This window comes from Ammospiza nelsoni, chromosome 6, assembly GCF_027579445.1.
Source record: "Ammospiza nelsoni isolate bAmmNel1 chromosome 6, bAmmNel1.pri, whole genome shotgun sequence".
Lineage (NCBI taxonomy): Eukaryota > Metazoa > Chordata > Aves > Passeriformes > Passerellidae > Ammospiza > Ammospiza nelsoni.
Genome location: NC_080638.1, coordinates 17,291,630 through 17,311,969, shown reverse-complemented (window position 1 = coordinate 17,311,969; position 20,340 = coordinate 17,291,630). Strand labels below are relative to the sequence as shown.

General features: G+C 44.9%; 1 protein-coding gene across 1 annotated transcript in view; it reads left to right on the top strand.

The window, feature by feature from the left end:
- Positions 1–12,432: 12,432 nt before the first annotated feature.
- The window catches only part of SLC22A18 (solute carrier family 22 member 18), a 60,388-nt gene continuing 52,480 nt past the window's right edge, over positions 12,433–20,340 (top strand). Inside the window, exons 1-5 of the mRNA XM_059474606.1 lie at positions 12,433–12,839; positions 12,938–13,113; positions 14,476–14,573; positions 16,613–16,758; positions 17,678–17,810. Coding sequence (XP_059330589.1) covers positions 12,958–13,113; positions 14,476–14,573; positions 16,613–16,758; positions 17,678–17,810 — 533 coding nt within the window. The 5' untranslated portion in view covers positions 12,433–12,839; positions 12,938–12,957. The remainder of the gene's footprint in view (positions 12,840–12,937; positions 13,114–14,475; positions 14,574–16,612; positions 16,759–17,677; positions 17,811–20,340) is intronic.

Genomic DNA, 20,340 nt, shown 5'->3' with positions numbered 1-20,340 from the left:
CGGTTATTATCTGCACCCAGCAATGTTTAACTCAAGATTCTTCAACGGTTGTATGATCTACATGTGATTGCTTCATTTCAGAATGTGTTATATCCCATAATTGCTTTAGCAGAGGCATAGACCAATAGACATTGGTACTTTATCTCCTTTGCACTTCTCTTTTACTAAGCATGTGATCATAAGCAATTTGCATTTATACCAGTGGCAATTTTGCTTGGTACTTTGGAATCCTGCTTAAATAAACTGATTACAATTAAGGTTCAAGTTAGGACAGACTGCTCAATCTCTTCATCAAGGCTTTTCCACCATTAAAGTGACAATTAAAATTATTCAAACTGGTATAGACTCAGAATTTTCCATTTCTTGACAAGGTCATAAAGTGTCAAATTACCAGATTTGATAGCTGGGCAAAACCACACTATTACAGGGGTTAAAATGGGTAAAGGAAATCTGAGCAGAACCCTGGAAAAATTCTGGCAGCTTTAATTCAGTTTGAATTGCTTTTTGTTGTGTTCTCAAAAAAAAAAAAAAAAAAAGCATAAGCTAATATCTCAGACCAAAAAAAAATTGCTTCATTTAATTTAATTTCCTTTAATTATTTTTTTTTATTATGCCTTCTGTTCTTGGTTGTTAAAAGAAGAGCCAGCCTTGCTGTCCAGCTGCTGTGCATCATTAGGGTAGCACAAAGGTAGCAGTGAATTTAGCCTAATCTATTGATGGACCTGCCAGTGCACCAGGGGCCATTGCATTCTCTCTTCACACTCCTCTTTTGCTCTTGCCATCATGTTGTTTTACTAGATGAACTCCACTCGCCATCTGGCTCCTCATCCTGACTGGGAGCCTGGCTCGTTTGCAGGATGCTGTTATCTGGGAAAGCAGGCTGGCAATGCAGGTCCCCAGCAGCATTTTGAGCTCGCAGTACGTACCTGTGGAGGGTGGCTCTTTTTTGCCCGCTGTCTATGTAGTGATATTTTAGCAGAAGTTAAATGCTCCATTTATTTATATTTCCTGCTTTTCTGTTGGTGTAATTGCTGTCAAAGTCATGCTCCACGCTCACAGGTCCTCTTCATTGCCACTCTGCATTGAACTAGAGCTTTGCGTTTTGCTTGTTTTGACATTCCCCTCGCCTTTCATCTTGATCCACGGCAATATTATTTTTGGAGTAGCTTTTCATAAGTTATTTCTACTTTATGTAGGGGGAGGTAGTGGTGAAGGGGCCATTACGCAGGTTTTATTTTTGGTTTCGTGTTTCTTAAGTAAACAGGTTTTTTACTGCTGGTAGTCCAGTCCTGAAGGAGATCCTTCATGGCCCGGAGTGTTGCAGAGGGGAGGTGCCTGGTCCCCAAGCAAGCCCAAGAGCAGCGGTAAGTGCATCACAGGCATCTCCACGTGGATGTCAGCACATGCCTAGAGGGAACACAACCTACAGAGTATGGAAAAACTCCCCAAAGCCTTAGAAACGTCATGAAATCTGACTTTGAAAGCAACACACACCCGAGAAGTTGAGGCTGTCTGAAGAATGCTGACGACGAAGACCTTAAAAACAGAGTGAAGGGAGAGCTAAACGAGCCCAAATTTTACTCGCCCCAGTCCGTGCGGCGCTGGCGGAAAACCGACCGGGGCAGCCGCGTTTGCTCTCGGGCCGTGCCCGCAGCCCGTCCCGCCCAGTCCCGCGGGTCCCTGCCCCGCTCCCCGTCCCTCCCGAGCCCCGTCCGGCGCGGCGGAGCCTGGGTGAGGCGATGTGCGGGGCAATGGTGCCCTCTAATGTCGGCCCTGCCGCCTTCCCCGCTTCCCCGCGGCCGCCGCACCTTCCCCACAGCGCCAGCCCCGCTCTGCCCGGAGCACCCGGAGCATACCTCGCCCCGCAGCCTCTGCACCTTCCCCGCAGCCCCCCGAGCACCCCTCGCCCAGCGATAAGGCAGGGGCGCTGCGGGCACACCGGGGCTGGGGCCTTATCCGTGCCTTCTCCCGCCGCCCAGCCCCGGGCCGGCTGTAGCTCGTTTCAGGCTCTTTGCTTCCCCACAGAGATCCCTCAGGGCATGGTTTGCTGGGGACACTGCTCTGCAGGCCACCCTGGGCAGCTTTGCGGGAGCAGGTTACGGAAAAGTGCAGATTTTCATTCTATACGGTGTGCACAGTTCTTCTAGACTAAGGAAATACATTTTAGCTGTAACCACCATCCTAAAGGTTTCTTAAGTTGCTCCAAGTTTGTACCATTCTTTGGCGAGATTTGTGAATAGAAGAATACACTCACTTTTTTTGGTGAGAAATTAGGGTTGAAGTGTAAGTTTGCTATTGTAAACTCATAGAATGGCTTGCTTTGCAAGGGACATTAAAGGTTATCTTGTTCTGATCCCCCTGCTGTGGGCAGGGACATCTTCCACCAGAACAGGTTGCTCCTGTTCTAGGGCCCCATCCAACCTGGCCTTGAACATTTCTAGGGATGGGACATCCCCAACTTCTCTGGGTGAAATGTAGCAGCGTCTCACCACCCTCACAGCAAAGAATTTCTTCCTAATACCTTTCCTAAATCTTTTGGTTTAAAACCATTAGCCCTCCTTCTGGCATTGCCACTTCTCAAATGTGACAGATGTGACTTAGCTCAATGGCAGCTCTAACCCTGCCAATCCAAAAGAAGCAGATCCATCTCTAGAGGATGCAGACCTTGAGACGCTTGTCTGGCTTCATGGAGGCCTGGCGTGTCCCAAGGAGCCCCAGGAGTTTTGTTTTTTACATTTTCCTGCGGTGGGTTCCCTCTCTAGGAGCGGTTGGCAAAGCAGCGCAGTGCTGTGGGATCTGGCTGTTCCTTCTCTTGCGCTCCAGGCTGGATTCCCTCTGCTTATCTGCCTCCCCTTCAGGGCTTGCTCCCTCTATTGGTGCGATGGGCTGTTGAGATATCCTGCAGTGACGCAGCATGGTGAGATCATCTTCCCTCCCTCCTCACCCCCCGGCTTCTTGTTTGTAATCTTTGATTAATTTATCTTCTTGCCTACGGCTTTAAATTCGCTTTTAGGGCAGTAACTTTCTGAAGACACAGCATTAAAATTTTATTTTTTTCTTAATCTTGGAAAGCAATCACTTTATAATCTCTCTGCTAGAATCATAGCATTAATTTTGCTGCAAGCATTGAATGTGGACCAAACATCACCAAGCCAGTGGTGAACCTGCAGAGGGAGGCTTTCAAAGAACTCCCCTGGGGGAGTCCATCACGTTCATTTTACAGCAGTTTAACCATAATAGGGCTGCCATGCCCACAATCAGGTATGTATTCCTACAGAGTGAGGAGTTAATTGTACCTGGCTCCAGCAGCACATCTATACCATGCAGAACAATTAGTGCTGTGCCTCATTGCTGGGAGCTCAGCCTGTGTTATATATAAAGGGGCAGCATTAAGGGATTTGTACGTGCCATCCACAACAGCACTCAGCACAAATCCCACTAGCCTTCAGCCTCCTGCAGATCCAAAGAGAAAACAAGTGCCATGTCCCCTAACAAGGCAGAAAAGGTGGAAGGCCACAGGTAGCACTGGCCTAAAGGCTTTCTAATGGTTTGCATTACACCCGGTGACACAGCTAATTCTTAATGAGGCAGTTCTTGAGCTTTGGACAGAGGCTGGAAGGTCGTGTTACCTGAGATCATGGTTGGAAATGTTACTGAATACTCTGATTACATGTGATTCTAGTGTCCCTTAGTAGATGGTGGAGGCCAGAAGAAAGTCAAGTTTTTCCCTGTGCTGTGACCAGGTTGAAAAATCATCAGGTTGTCCTGTAGCCTTTCAAGTTTCCCCTTAGCAGCTGCTCTGAAACTTCTTTCAGGAGTTATTGCTAAAACAAGGGTGTAGGGCAATGAGCTCCAGGTGCCCAGCTCTCCGTTTCAGCTAGGATGACTTTTGGACTTCGGACAGGAGAATCAGGCACAAAGAGATTAATTTGTACCTGAGTTTCTCAATTAAACTTTAATTCCATGAAGGTGCAATTAAAACCACACCCTGATGCTGTGCAAGATAACAGATATCTCACTGGTGCTCAGTGAGTGTGCACGTCAGGGCATTTCAAAATGACATGGCACAAATTCTTCCTGTGTGAACCAGGGAGACACATTCTCAAACATAGCCATAACCAAATGGGTCTGAAACAAATGTTTTCCTAACAGTAAAAACACAAGAGGAGCTGGATGAAAGACTTGAAAGTTAAATTCTGGCAGCATGGAAATCAGAGGCAAAACTCCCAGTGAATTGGGGTCATGGTTTCAGTCTAAAGCCAAGTAATCCAGATCCTGTACTTCTTAAAGTAAAAATGAGTCAGCTGGTCATTGTTGGTATTCAAAGAGAAAAAAGAAACCAGGTGAAATCATTTAAGCTGACAGTGGCCAAATGGTTGTGAGTTTGCTCTGGAAGGAAATAAATACATCTGGAGGTGTTATGTTTACAGAATCTCATTGCTCTCTGGATCAAATGCACTTGCTTTGCAGATGGAAGAATGGCTATTTTTTTTTTTTTCTTTTTTTTTTTTTTTCTCCTTTTTTAACTACCAGGCTGCAACTTTAATCTAGAGTCTTTTCTTTTCATGCACCGCAGCCATTAAGCAAGATTTGTCTGTGACCTGCCCTGGCAGTCCTGCAGCTTCTGAGGGCACCTCCAGTGGGATTTATGGTGGTTGTTGCTTCACCTGTGCAGAGATGGCTGAATTTGGCAATTTGATTGATGAGGCTTAGAAGGAATATAACCCACTACTCCCCTGGTGGTACTGGGCAATAAATAAAAGGAGTAAATCCTTATTGTTTTGTTTGGAAGGCAGTGAGGAGAGAGGCTGGGCAGACCTACTGAGTGTATTTGTGTCAGTTTTGACAGGAACCTTCAGGACCCAGTCAAGTTTGGAAGTTGGGGAATTACTTCCCAGCACCCTACCTGGGGCAGTTTTACAGAGCTAGTCTAAAAATTTGTAAAACTTGCTTGATTTTTGCATTATGAGCCTGTGATCATCTCAGGGACAAGCTTTAAAAAATATTTTCAAATACTTTTTAAAAATAAATAGCTCTTAGGGATTTTGTCTTGGGAAAATCTGTGTATGCCCTCATGTCCTGATGCCAAGGTTGGATCCTAACAGTGTGCAAAGTCTGTTGTGATTCTTTACAAAGAGAGATAAACTTAATTCACAGGTCTTGGTGTTGTTCCAAAATAATTCTAAAGAACTATTATAAAAATTGTGCTTTCAAGAGAGAACAATTGAGCAGGTTTGATGTCTTCTTGTGACAGGCGTACCTGCAACATGCCAGAAATGCATCCTCATTGTTGGCTCTGAGGGAAGGCCATGCCTGTAGAGGTTGAAACTGGAAATAAGAGGATCAAATGGTACCATGCAGGTTCTGGCTTCTTACAGGAAAATTTCAGATATATTTGAAGAGGGATTTAATTATATGATAGAGTAGGCTGAGCTTAGAGATGTGTTTTCTGAACTTTTCCACTCTCATCTATCTGTCCGTGCTAGAGTTGTATTCAGTGTTCAGCACTGGTTTTGCTTGAAAATTTTCCCCAAACCACTGTGAAGATTCCTCATATCCCACTCAAGAGCCCTAGTGGGTTCCCCCTACAATTTCAGTGCTAAGGAAGTCCATGAGGAATTCCCACTTCCAGCAAAGGTGATTTGATTTCTTTTTGTCTCAGATAAATTCAAGCAGGGATTTAATGGGAAGCCAGGAGGAAACAATGAAGCATCTCCAAAGTCTTATGGTGGTTTGAACAAAACACCCAGCATTTGTAGGACTGTCATTTTTCTTGTATTTCTAACTAAAATCAAGATTGTAATTGTTCTCTCGGAGTAGCCGTGCCTAGAGCCTTTATTGCTGATGCAGGGGCTGCAGAGAGGACACCTCCAAGGGCTTGTGTCCTTCAGATCTTTAAGAACATTGGTTTTCCTGGTGAATATTTGACTGATACTCAGGGGTACATGCTCTGCTCCAGTTTGCAGCAGTGTGAGCTCCAGAATTTGCTCTGATCTTACAAGACCATTCAAGCCTTCATCTGAAATGAGGTGTTTTACTTAGAGGGAGAAGAACAAAAACCTTGGACGAGGCTTTGTAAGTCGTTTAGAGCCCAGATCAGTCAGGGGCTGTGAAGCCATGTTTGCACATTTCACCATTTTTGAGCTGCTGGTAAATCCAGCCTGCATGACTCTGGATATCTTTGTTCTCTCCCTGCCATAGGCAGCAAAGCTCTGCAACATAGGTTTGTCCCCCACTCGTGTAGGGGGTGGTGCCGTGGGGTCAGCTGTCCTCTCCCCACTCCTGGCATGTTGGTTCTGTGCAAGACTGGGAGAGGAAATGTCTCCCCTGGCCCTGGATTTGTAAGGATTTGTCTCAGCATGTAGCACAGACCCCTTTCTGTGCATGGGGCTGTCTCTGGGATGTGCAGGATTTTGCAGACACATGCTTTGCCCTTTCCTACTTGCTCCATACAGAAATGTGCACTTGCAGGAGCACTGGATGCACACCCATGTTTTGTTTGTGCTGTGTACAGCTTTGTTGGAAGGGATGACAGAAGGATTCTTGTTACATTGTGCTGCTGGTGGTCTCCTGAATGCTTGAGGTTTATAAATCAGGCAATTGTTTGACTCTGACACAGGAAAATGTTTTGGTAAAGGCAGAAGGCTTGAGACTAGTTGAAAATGTCTGGGACTCCCATTGTGTGGAGAATGTTGAGTGCAGAGGAAATCTGCAGCATTCCTACAGCAAACCACAACAAGAAGCTCCATACAGCCCCAATCAGTCACAATTCTCATATAAATTATAATGGCCTAAATGTTATTTAAATGATAAACAGCTTTTGCATTCCAGACATTGCTGCAATTCCAGAAGGTGGCTGTGTAATACCAGCTGAATGAAGTATTGTACATTGCAGGCGAAGTTTGAGCCTCCATTCGTGTGTGCATCCGGATTTATCACTTCTAGAATATTCTTTGGCTGTGAACCCCAGACTGCCAATGCACTGTGTGTATCTTGGAGCCCAGGGCTTCATCCATTATCCAGCAGTGAGTTGTCTGAAGACTGGGCATGCCAACGTGCCAGGAAGCTGAAGACACAACCACAGAGGCAGCAGAAGCATCCACTGATTCTGGGCTGTCACCACGGCTTATTAGTGTGTGGAGTTTTGCCTGGACCCTGCTCAGCAGCTGATGGAACAACCAGTCCTTCAATCACACTTTCCTCCAGAGATGGATGGGTCAGGCCTGCTGGAAACAAGTGTGGCTTGTGGAGGAGCAATGCCAGGTCTAGGAGAGACCATTTGCCCATCAGAGAGCCCATGCAGCAGACCTGGGCTTTCGCTAAGGGTCATCTTTTGCTTGCTGATTCTTCAGTGTTGTGGCATAACAGACTGGAGGAATTTGCTGGGTTTTGGTGTCCCTGCTTGAAGGAGAGGCAGCCCAGCAGCCCTTCTGCACTGCATGGCAACAGCTGACTGAAACTCGAGGGGTTTCTGTTTGCTCGGGAGAAATTCTGGGTGGGGAGGGCCACAGCCATGGCCACACCTGGGGGATGATGCAGGGTGAGTCCTCAGCCTGAGCTGAAATCATCCTAAACCCGGGCCACTCAGTGTGCGCAGGCACAGGAGGTTCCTGCCCCAGTGAGGTCCTGCTGGAGCCCAGGAGACTGGATGGGTACAAAGAACTGAGTTTTTCTTCCTATTTGGTCATGTCAGTTTTGGTGTAATCCTGGATTCAGGCCACAGGATTTTTCCAAAACTCCTTTACAATTGACAAATTGCGTCAATTGTAAAGGAGTTTTTGAAAAACTCCTGTGGCCTGAATTCAGGAGAGTTCTGTCACATCTGCATGCTTTGTTGTCAAATTCCAGCACTCAGAAATGTTCTCTTTTATTTTAATTTTTCCAGAATATTAGAGAGAAGAAGCTGTCCTGTGGTTAGCAAGGGGACTGGCATCCAAATGATGATTGAATGTGACTCCAGCCTTTCCACAGACTTCCTCTGTTTTCAGGGAAGTCATTAAACCCCTCAGTCTGTTAGAGTCCCATCTGCAAGACAAGGAGGATTTAATGCTTTTCCCTCATCTGAATCTCAACATCTTTTTGTGGTTATAGGGCACCAAATGAGGCTTCAGTATTAGTTGGAGCTCTGGGGGTTTACTAGTAAAAAGTTAATAATAACCAGCCATATTTCATAGAATCATAGAATGCTTTGGGTTGGAAGGGACCTTTCAGATAAAATGTGATTTGCAGTTTAATATGCTAAGTAACAAAGACTTTACCAAGAGAATGAACAATAGCCTTTTCCATTTTACAAAATAATTTGCCAGGCATAATAAGTGCACCAGCGTTTTTATAAAAACAAATTATAAATAATTGCTTTTTGCAATTTAATACACACATAGAAAAAGCCAAAAGAGCTCAGCAGCTACCAGGAATCTGATTTCATTGTCGATTTGGACTGTCTCTGCAGTTTTATGAAAATCCCTGAAGACTGTGCTATTTTGTAAACGAAACATGGCTGCTTTTTTTTCCTTTTTTTTTTTTGCTGGCCATGTGGAGTCTTTTTCCATTCATTAGCGAGCTGTTTTTTTCATGGACACAATTAGACAAAGGAATAAATCAACAAACTTGGGATATAATTTTGGCAATACCAGGCCATCCATGCTCTTATTTGCTTAACTGTGTAAATCTTTCACCAGAATACAAATGAGGCCTGTTCCCTTGGTCTTGGGGTTGGGGAAAGAGAGGGATCAGGCCAGATCCTGCAGATTTGATGGCTCCCACCCACCATGGCTGGTGTTGAGCAGTTTCCCTCATTACAGCCATTCAGCATTCCCACTATTGAGGAACTGCTTCGAGATAATTCTTCCATTTCCTTTCTCATGTTACAGAGTTGAAGAAACATGCCCAGGACAATGGCTCCCTGAGGACTGGGTCTCTGTGAAGGATTGTTGTGTCCCTCCATGTCTGAATGTCTGCCTGCCTCACTGTTTTTGGTTGGTGGCCTCTCAGTGCTCTCCCAGAGAGAGGAAGCGTTTTCCCTGCTGCTCCCTGGGCAGGGAGATGAGGTACATTCATAATGCTCCAACTTGCTCCTCCTGTCTCTCCTGGCACCTTAGTACACAGCACACAGAGATGCTGTTTCTCTTTGCAAGGAGAAATGAAAGTTTTGTTGACAGCAAGAGGCAGTGATTCCCTCCCTGGCATTCCCAGCCAGCTGTCATGCTTGCCATGGGTGTGCATGCACACCCACAAGGGCAAGGATTTGTGACTGATCTGTGTTGGAGCAGGATTTGCTTCATCCCATCTCTGAAGATCCCATCCCATTTTTGTGTAGCTGAAGACACTGGCCAGTTCAAATTCATAGAGGATTGAGGCCCAAGAGATGCCCTTCATTGCAGGGCATTATATCTGCATTTTCACGTCTCTTCAAGGCTCCTTTGGGGCTGAAAACTTGGTTTGACCCCACCAAGGGTACCTCATGTTCCTCCAGATCATATTAGCTTCCTCTGTGGAACAAAAAACAAGTTCAGAGAAGGATTAAAGATTTATTTACCCCCAGTTCATTGTTTTCCAAACAACATTTTCAACTTCTGGTACTGATGTGGGTGGATTTCCCTTCCCTATGCATGTGCTAGCCTTGCTTCCCATTCCAGCAACTTAAGAAAAATTTCTGCCCAAGTAGCATAAACAGTGAGCCTTTATGATTTTTCAAAAGATGTTCTCAGGTTTCCTGCTCTATTTTTTTCAGAGATCAGATAAATTCAGATAAATAGGCCTCAGGAAAGACACACCAGGACGGCAGCTATAAATACTCCAAAATTGCTGAGAATAAGTGTCAAGGCTTAATGCACAGCTAATGGACTAATCTGCAATTTTACCACAAGATATTTATCTCCTTGCTCGTTTTCATGGTAGTCTCCCTGAAATATATGTCTATTCAAAGTTTATTTATCCTACCCAAGAAAATTCATTTCCTGTTCAGAACCTGTTCCTCCCCAGTTTTAAAATTAATTTTGTTTTTCAAAGATAGCTTGTCAGTGACTGAGTGCTACCCATGGTGTAGTCTATAATTGAGCCAGAAGGAGCCTTTAGATAACAGTGCAGTGCCAGCTTATGCCATCTGTCATTAGTGGTGCATTATCACTGCAGGTATAAATGAGCTGGCCCCGAGCTGCATGGCTGCAAATGTGGTGTTCAGTGGAGCATAGCTGGGAATTGGGTTAATCTCTACCATACTTAGGCTCCTGCAGACATTTTCAGTCAGGCTTCTCACTCAGGGGAGGAGGAGAATTTGTCTTGTGGCAATCACAGTGGCTGTATTCCCATCAGTGCTCCTGCTGCCACATTTAGCCCTCAGGCCAATGGATTCATGGGGCGAGACTCTAAAAATCAGGCGCTGAAAGTCAGGAAAATCCAAGTGCCTGTGCAGAAAACCTAGCAAGAGGATACTGAGATGGTTTGAGGCTGCCAACATCTTGGCCAGGTTTGGAGAATACAGCTCATCCCTGCATCCCTGGGGCCAGGGCAGCGTGGACCTGAGCTGACCATTGGCTTGTAAAGATGGCTTAAAACTGCCACCTTTGTGCTGTGTGGGTCAAAGTGCTGGGATGGGAGAGAAATGATCCTGCCCAAGAACACGACTGCTAGAAGAGGATCACCAAGCTGGGCCCAGGGCATTTTCTTACATACAGCCTGATCTAAGGAGCAGTCTTGGGTGCTAAACCATCCAGGGGTGGGGGTGTACAGGAGCTGATGATCACAGCTTATTCTCCATGGACATCTCCACACCAGGCATCAAGTTTAGGTTCCTGCTTTTCAGAACTGTGCCTTTAGCCCCAGAGGCTGGGAATTAAACTCTGTGGTTTTTTACTCCACTTCCCTTGTCAATGCCAGTAAAAAGAAGCCAAATCCAAGGGAGAGCATGTGTCTGGCTAGCTGTCTGCACTGCACTGGCAGGACAAGGCTCCTGTCTGGTGGAGAGTGGCTGCATCTGCAAGTCTTTGCTACCCTGGTTGCCTTGCTGGGATCTGTTTTCAGTTGCTGCTGAGACAAACTCACCAGTCAAATTATTGATGCTTTCCAAGTCCAGGGCAGCAAGGCTTCCTGTAAGCACAGTTGTGCATTGCATTTGCATGAGTCGCTTTTTGGTTGTCTCAAAACCTCCATAAACAGAATTCTGTCATTAATTTGACTCTTCTATTCAATGGTAATTTGTACATTGTGCCTATCCAGCACAAGCCAGGGAGTGATGATGTTGATACTGTGCTGAAGGACCTTCAAAGTGCAGGCAAATCCATTGTTTTGCTCTAAGATAAACCAAATGTTGAGCACTGATGCTTTGCTGGGTTGGGATGCATGCTGGGTAATCATCCTTCCTCAGTAAAAAATCCAAATTCTGGATTCAAATTCTTGTGAGTTGGATCTGCTTGAGTGCTGGCATTGCTGTAGGAAAGTAGTTTTTAAAGGTGCTTTTTTCACTCAAGCTGTGAGTTTGCGCAGGGTTGTTTCTGTGCAATCTCCAGTGATATGGTACCCAAGCCTGATGAAAGATTTAACCTTTGGACTTCCCCCTCCTTTGCCAGGATGTGGAGCCTGGCAGCCTTCAGCAAACCCCAGGGCTTGGTGGTGACATGTTGAACAAAAAGGTGTGCCCAGAGATCTCACAGGTCACCCTCCCCAGGCTTGGCTGGAATCCTGGAGCACTGACAGCCCCTCCAGAGCCAAGCCAGCAGACATCTGTGTGTGTCTCTGTGTTGATGTGCCTGTGTCTGCCTTCGTGGTGAGTCCAGACTCTGTTTCTGAGCTGAGGTGTTACTAAGTTAGAGGGACTGGGTGACATGGTCAAGCTGCAGCACAAGAAATTCACATTGGACAGTAGGAAAAATTTCTTTCCCACATACTTAGAGAAGGAGCAAATCTCTTTTCTTTGAGATTTTCAAAGCTTGCCTAGAGAAAGCCACAGCTGAACCAAAGTGTTCCAGCAGCAGGGTGGATGAGCTCTCCAGCTCTCTTCCTTCTAAAAGTCCTATAATTCTGCAAAGTCAGAGCATTGGAATCTCTGCCTTCTTTTTCTCTTCAAAAGAAAGATAATCCTCAATCAGACTTCCACGAATAAGAAAACAAACAAATAAACCCCCAAGCAAATAAGCAAGAAGACAAACAAATAAAAACCCTAAATAAACAAGCAAGCAAACAACAAAACCCCCAAAGGCCAGAGTCTTATTTATTTCATTTCCCAGTTGGCAGTCAGCCTCATGATTTGTGTGGATTTAATATTATTTTTTTTTAATGTTTTTGACATTGGCTGGTAATCTGTAGTTTGATTGGAGTCACATGTGAACATTTGCTAGCTCAGAATTACTATAAATTTGCAGCACCTGGAAAGGAAGGAAAATGGCTTAGGAAAAGGTGATTAGAGAGGCTCTGACTGCATGCAAGAGTTGTCTTTGTTCCAGGATCTGTATAAACCTACTGGAATTGGAAATAGCTATTCTGCTGTAAGCTTCACTTGCAACCTCCAAAAATAAAAGCAAAGTGCCTTTCATGAAGAATTAAAACAGGCATCTCTCCTACCACCCGAGGCAGTAAAAGTGAAGGAAGTGAAGCAGTTAAAAGAGTTGAAGAGCTTATCACATGCTCTTGTTTGGGGCAATGTTCACTTTCACTTCGCTGGGATACTCCAGCTGATTTTTGTTGTGATGGCGCTTGGGGCAGCGAGCCCACAAGGCTGAAGAACCAGATCTGTGGATTGATGCACGGTTACCTTTGATCCTGCCTAGCAGGCAAGCAAAGGGAAGAGGAAAGAAAGGAAGAAAGAAACATTAAATCCGTGGCATGCTGGCTCAGCACCTCTCACTGTAAGCTTTGAACTGTGCACACAGTTTGTGCCCCTTATCTGCGCTTCACATTCGCAGCTAGCGAGTGCCTCCATGTCATTTTCCACCCCGTCCTGCAGCAAGCCATTCTGTGAGCACCATGAATGCAAAAACCAGCTCTGCAGGTGAGGAAGAAGCCTCAGGAATGAGCAATGAGACCCTGGGAGAGGCCAAAAGGCGGCAAGTGATCCGTGTTGCCTACGTGATTGCAGCCCTAGACCTGACCTTTCTCTTCATGCAGTTTGGACTCATGCCTGTGAGTATGGGTTCTCTTGCTCCACAGCATTTCCTTCAGCGCAGGGCTCTGTGGTTTTCCAGCAAAGCCAGAGGATAGTTTTTAGCAGGAAAGAGGAAAAGTATCCTTGAAACTGAAAGGAATACTTGGTATTCTTACCAAAGAGGCAGGCTGTGTCTCTGTCCAGGGTACAGCTAGGCCATAAAAGCTGATTTATTACTTGGGCTGCAGTAGCACCCAGAGCCCTTTCCTGGGTGAAGCTGATGCAGTTTGTATCTTCTCTCATGGAGTGTGAGAGTGACCCATCCAGCAGCTATCAGGAAGCAGAGGTTTCAGATCAAAGGTGGGGTTTTCTGAGTGTGTAATTAACCAGCTCAGTGGGATTCATTGCTTCTCACTTACTGGACTCTTCTGTCTGATTTTATAGAATCAGTGAGGACTTCTGGTTGAAAAATACCCTTGAGGTCATTGAGTCCAATCAGAAACCTACCAGTGCCAAGTCCACCACCAAACCATGTCCCTGAGTGCCACATCTACACATTTTTGAGATACCTTCAACGATGGTGATTCCACCATTTCCCTGGGCACTCTGTTCCAGTGCTTGACAAGCCTCTCAGGGCAGAAAAATTTTGCAATATCCAATCTAAACCATCCCTGGCACAACTTGAGGTCATTTCCTCTTGTCCTATTGCTAGTTATTTGTGAACAGAGACTGACCCCAGCTGGCTACCAATCCCTTTCAGGCAGTTGGGGAGAGAGGTGAGGTCTCCCTGCACCTCCAGGCAAAACAAAAGCATGACACAACAAAAACATGAATCCGAAATAAGTGCCCATTGGCCCTTCAAGGTGTGCATCTGTGTTTTTTGCAAGCTCAGGCTGTGGGTGTACCATCTAGCAAAGGCAATATTTGCTCATGTTGTACTTTCATTGATTCTGGCTTGCTTGATTAAACAACAGCTCCAGAACTTTTCCATAGTTATCTCCCAGAGGGTGGATGGGCTGTTCCAGGTGCAGGGTCTGGAGGCAGGAAGGCATTTAAAATTTTCCTTATCCCCCTTAGCAGTTGCTGAATATGTTCAGCTGTGTGGAGCTGCAAAGGTAAATGGTGATACAAACGTGCCAGCTGGTGCAAAATTGATGGGTTTGATCACATGTCCCTGCCCTTCAGGGTGTGGGACAGAGACATTTGGTCTTTATTAAGCTGCCAGGGTCTGGCCAATGAACATTTCCTCTGTAGGGGTAGGGAACTGAAGGAAGTGGTTGTTTGGAGCTGTGATCCTTTCCACACAAATATTAAGATGTTTATTCATAAATACAGCCTGCTTCTTTTCAATTTATTTGTTTTTTGTGGGTTGTTTTTGTTTTTTTTTTTTTCATTTTTAGTACTTGGCAAAGAGCCTAGGTTTGGATTCAGTGGGGTTTGGCTATCTCCAGACCATCTTTGGTGTCCTCCAGCTCGTGGGAGGTTACATTTTTGGAAGGTAAGTGAGAATGATTCTCATGACCCTTCACATAGCTGAAAAAGGCCAGGCATTTTTTATACTTTCATAAAAATAATTTCTTTCTGGTTTGTGGTCCTGTTGAAATGTTTGAGGATTTTATAATGAGCAAGGGGAAAATAAATGCTATTATTAGAAAATACTGCAGCATAGAAGCAGCCTTCATATTAACTTAGCTACATTTTAATGACACACATTTAAGTGTAACAATATCCTGGGAATGGGCTTAAACCACCAGAGTCCTCAGAGCCCAGGTCCTAACAGCTTAATTCTGAAAATGTTTTATAGCCATGTGTAACCTTAGAAATGTTTTGTGACTGGGAAAGAAAAAACAAACAAATAAACAAACAAAAAAAACCCAAAAACAAATCAAAACAAAAAAAAAGAGGGTATTTATTGATGGTAAGTAAAGCTGTCAATTACAATAAGTGAAGGTGATGTCATTTCACCAGCTGAATTAATCTGCATCCATGTTGAATACAAATTTAGACTTGCATGGACCTTTAAGAACTTTTAAGAATCTTTTAAGAATATCTATAAACTCAAGCTATCAAAATAAGAAAAGAGTGGAAAATATTTGGGTTTTCTGCCTCTTTACCCCGTGAAACAGACTCTCCTGTTCCTAATGAAATGCAAATAGCCCTAAAAAATTGAGTGGTGGGAGAATACATTCCTAAAGACCAAGAAAAATAAAACCCTGAAAGATATGTGCATTCAGTGACAGAAACTAAAATAGGACAGAGAAAATCTAACTTCTCTTCTTGATCCTGCTACTGATCAGCAAATCAATAAATGGATAGGAGCTGCTGTGTGCTGCTTCAGTTTACCTGCAGGAAATTTACTTTCTGGCTGATGTAGACTGGGGGCTCTACAGGATCCTCTGGTACATGGAGTTTGGCACTTTGTGGATCTGATCTCAGCCCTTGGACACATTTTCAAATAAATAACAGCAACATTTGATTCTACAGCACTGCTTGGCAGAAAATGCATTTCTAAGAATGGAGATGGTGCAAAGGGCCCACTTTTAATGCTTTTCCTATTAACACACAAACCTAGAGTAGTATTTCTGTCCTGGATCTGGTGCCATCTGAAATCTGGTTCTCCTCCCTGCATGTCATTCGCTAATATCCAGAGTCACTGCTGAAGGGAAGGAAAATGGCAAAATCTGACTGGGACTGAGGGTGTCCTTTCCCAGATTGAAGCCAAAATTTGCAATGCAAGTTTGAGATAAAAAGGATTTTTCTAGACATAAGTCTGTTTTGATGTCAGTGTAGGGACAGATTAAGTAGAAAAGAGGAAGGGGGAAAGAGAGAATGTGTTTCTTAGCTCAGTTTTTCGTGTTCTTGCTTAATGCTCCTAAACAGACATGAAAAGATAAAGCACTGTGTTTACTTTTAAGCAAAAAAACAAAAAAATCCCCACTCCCCACATCAACAATGTAATGATTTGTGGTCTTCAGGTTACAAACAGCAAATGTAAACTGCCCTGGCTTACATGTAAACAGCAAATTTTTGACCTGTACCTCTCCCTCAACACAAAACATTTTAATTACTTAAGCTTAGCTCTGTTTGTATACCAACCCTGGCATTTTTAGGGGGTTGTTCCTCTTAGTGTAAACACAACTAATTGCTATGCAAGGTAATATTCATCTGCTAACTGTAATATGCAGCTTAAATAAAGGGAAGGAAGAAGGAATCGTAACAAGAAACTCTGTCTAAGGCTGTTTTATGGTCATCTTAGCCCCTGTTGCTCAGAACTCTCAGACTTTGTCCAACTTGAGCTTTTTGGAGTTGAATTACAGCAAAGACTTGGAGCTGGGTCAAAACCTGATCTGACTGGGGTTTTGCCTGTTTGTGTTTTGGGCCTTGGGGAGTTTTGTGGTTGTTGGTTAGTGTGTTTAGTTGTGGTGTTGTTTTTTCCCCTTAAATAGGAGCAAAACTGATTTACTGCTGAGAAGGATTTTATTTTTGTTTTTTAAACCTAAATAGAAAACTGACAACCTTGTGCCATTTCTGTACCAGGTTTGCAGATCGATTTGGTGCCCGAGCAGCTTTAATTCTCTCCTGTGCATCTGGAAGCTTCTTCTTCATGCTCATGTCCTTCTCCACCAACATCCCCCTCCTCTTCCTCTCCAGGCTGCCTGGAGTGTTCATGCATGGGATACCAGGTAAGGTCAGTCAGGGATGAGTAGCTTTCCAAATTGCTTTTCCTGCCTGATTCCCCCCAGTTCTGGCTTGTTTTAGGGGAAGCCAACAGGTCCAGCAGCATGAAGGAAGGCAGGAGGAGCATGGGATGGTCCTCAGGGGTGAAATGGTGGGAACATGAAGCAGCAGGTAGAAAGCAGTGCTTATTAGTCCGAGTTCCAGGCCCATCTTCCCATAGAATCTTGAGGGAATTGTTTGGCCTTGATCATCCAGGCCCAATGGGTGCAAGTCACTTACTGGCAGCAGTGTTACCCCAGACTTTTCAGCTGCCTTCTTGAAAATGGATATTTTACACAAAATCTTTTCCCTTTCTCCTAGTAAAATGAACATACTGGTAAAAATTAAACATTATTACAAATATACTTTCCATTACCCACCAAGCTGTTCTGTTTTGGCTGATATTTCCTATATTTTTCATGTGAAAGACATAAACTTCAGCTGCTAGAAGTCCATGTAACTCATGCAAGAGGAATCAGGTTGATAATGCTTCCTGTCACTTGTGAAGGGGTTTATTTGAGTGGTTTGAATGGTTCTGTTTCTCATGACTGCTGGGGCTGTTGTGTTCAAAACTGATGGACTATGGGGCTTCCAGAGGAGATTGACAGTGCTTATTTGGGGGCCCTCTTCCATGGAAAGTATGAAAATTAAAAGCTGGGGAAATTGCCTGTAACCAGAAACCAGCTCAGAAAAGTTTTAATTGGGAAAAAAAAACCCAAACAAACAAAAAAAGCCCCAACCAACCAACAACAACAAAAAAAAACAACCAAACAAAAAAATTCAAACAAAACCCCAAAAAGCTCCTAATGGCTTAGCAATAAAACCATGGGAACTACTGGGGGATCTGCTCAGACCCTGTGGTTTGATTTTTTTTTCCCCCTGTAGGTGCTCAGAAGGTTATTACAGATGTGACCACTCCTTCCCAACGTGCTGGTGCTCTGGGGAAGCTGGGCTTTTGCTTTGGAGTGGGCATCATTACTGGCTCTGTCGTGGGAGGTGTTCTCTCCACCAAATTCGGGTGAGTGATCCACTTGTTTGGTACTGATTTTGTTGCAATCACTGAGGGAGCTGCTAAGGGATATCCTGCTGCCCTAGAGCTTTTGATGCTGTCTTACTGCTGGTGGCAGTAGAGGACCATACCAGAACTCTACATTTTGCTTTCTGCGCTGCTACAAAGAATACTCCCACTGTTTTCAAGGAGATCTTGTTGAAAATCTCACCTTCTGCTTACTTAAGTACATTTTAAAACAAACTAGATTGAGAAGTGGATTTTGTCTTTCTGCTGATTGTCTTGTCTTTGGAGCTGAGTGTGCTGAAAGAGCATTTAAGGAATGATATTGTACAACTGAGAAGTGGAAATCGGGAGCCATGTGGAACTTGTGGAGAAAATGGTGAAAATGTTGTGTTTGGGGGATGCTCAGTATAGGGAAAGACTATGGGAATTCTCCGTATAGGGCAAGACTATGGGAAAGGAGAAGGCAAGCTTGGGACAGTGGGGGAAGAGAGTGAGGAGGTCTAACCCTCTCAGAGCAAGATGAAGCAGACACCTGACAATTCCATGTTGGCTCTCCACAGCCTGGCACACCATAGCAGGCTGCCACCTTCTCTTACATTCTGCAGAAGGAAATAAATGCTCAGAAGCTATGGTGTGGCAGAGAATTTTGCAGGCAATGAAATGCATGTGGCTGTAATCTCCTTGGAGGATTCCCCAGCATTGCTCTGGTGGGGGAAAAAAGTCCCTGGTGGACATTCAGGTTTTTGTTTTGCTCTGCTTGTCTTTACTATGGATGCTTGCCTCTGCAGACTCAGGTTAAAATAACTCTACAGCATAGGATAGAGGGTAAAAATCACTCCCATTCTTGTCCTAGTGCCATAAGCTATGCGAACTGTGTATGGCCATGCATCTCCTGGGTGTTTTGCACAGGGGATTGTGATGTGGAGTGTTGTGTGTTGCTCTCTGAATCCCACTGTGCGTTCAGGCACTGCAGAGATGCAATTTAGTGTGTGAAATCCTTTCACAGGTTGAGGAGAACGCTGTAACCTCAGGGAGCAGCCCTAAAACCTGTTGGCTGCTCTACCTTGGCAGTGTTGGCCAAGTGACACAAAACTGATCAGGAGGATTAGTTTTGTAGTTATGACATTGTTACATAAAAATAAAATTAGGGACATACATAATATTAACTGATCAGCATTTAAAGGTATTTATAGGTGTTGCTGGCGGAGTGCTGGTTTTAGTAAGTATTATTTTTAACCAAGTACAGTGATTGTAGACATTTATGTGTTAACTGAAAGTAAAGGTTACCTCAGTTCTCAGTTTTGGTTATATGCCCATATTTAAACATCAACATAGAAGCATCATTGCTATCTAGCAAAAATTCATGGGGTTTCACTTTCCAGTACGTGCATCAGTCACAGGTTTATAGAAAAGAGGCGGGGGAGGGACTCTCCTGTGTCATTTAATTATTCAGGGACATTGACTGGAAGGCAGCCTAGCTTTTGCATGTCAGGTGCTGTCAGACAACGGGAGGCTTCCACACTCCTTGCTCACTTTGAAACCTTCTGGACCTTAAACTTTGTGTTTGCAGCACAACGCTGAGAAAAGTGAACCTTGTCCGTAATTACGGGAGAGTGAGAGCGCTGCCCGTGGAAAAGGAGCTAGCAGCCTTTCCCGAGCAGGGCTGGTTGGTTTCCCTCGCGTCCTGCGGAGGGCAGCTCCAGCCCGCTGCTCCTGCCCGGCACTCGGGGCTGCTCTGCGGTCCCATGGCAGGGCTGCGGACAGCAGCACCTGCTCCTCTCCCTGAGCGTCTCTGCATCCTCCTGGAAGGACGACAGGAATTTCTGTTCACACGGGATGAGCTGTGTTGGCAGCATCCTGATGTGCACAGAGGCTGATAGGATGGGATAAACAGCAGCTTTAGGGTTCGGAAGCCGCTCTGGGGGTTTGGTACCAAGGTTTGCTGCAGCCAATCCCCAGTGTGCTTAGCTCCTCTGCCAGGTGTCAGTGCAGAGATTAGAGGAACAATCCACCGGGCTTTAGGTGTTTTGGTGCCGGTGGAGAGCAGGAATTCAGCCGAGAGCAGCTCTGTGCCACAGACAGCCCCGAGCATCGCCATCCCCTCCGGCTGTGCCCGCCGCAGGAAGGAGCGGATGCTGCCCTAGGGACATGCCCCAAGCTCCCTGGCCTTGCCGCTGTGCCCCACAGCCTGCTCATCCTCCCTCCCTCTTTCCCACATGTGTACAGGAAGGCTCCAGCTGCGCTTGGAGCTGCGTCATCACTTCTTTTTTTCTTTTTTTTTTTTTTCCCAGAAGAATGACCCAATCACCTTCCATTGAAAAAGCATTTCTGCTGTGTCATGGAAGAGCAATACTGGAGATTTCTGTCCACTCTGTGTTCTTTGCTTTCCCTCACCACAAAGCTGGCCAGCATTCCCCATGTGTTGTTGACAGCATTATTCATATGTTAGCAGTGCTTTGTATAAAAGAGAGGGAGTAGAAATCACTCTCAGTTTCTCAGCTGATGTCATTTTGGTATTATTCTTCTGTATTGT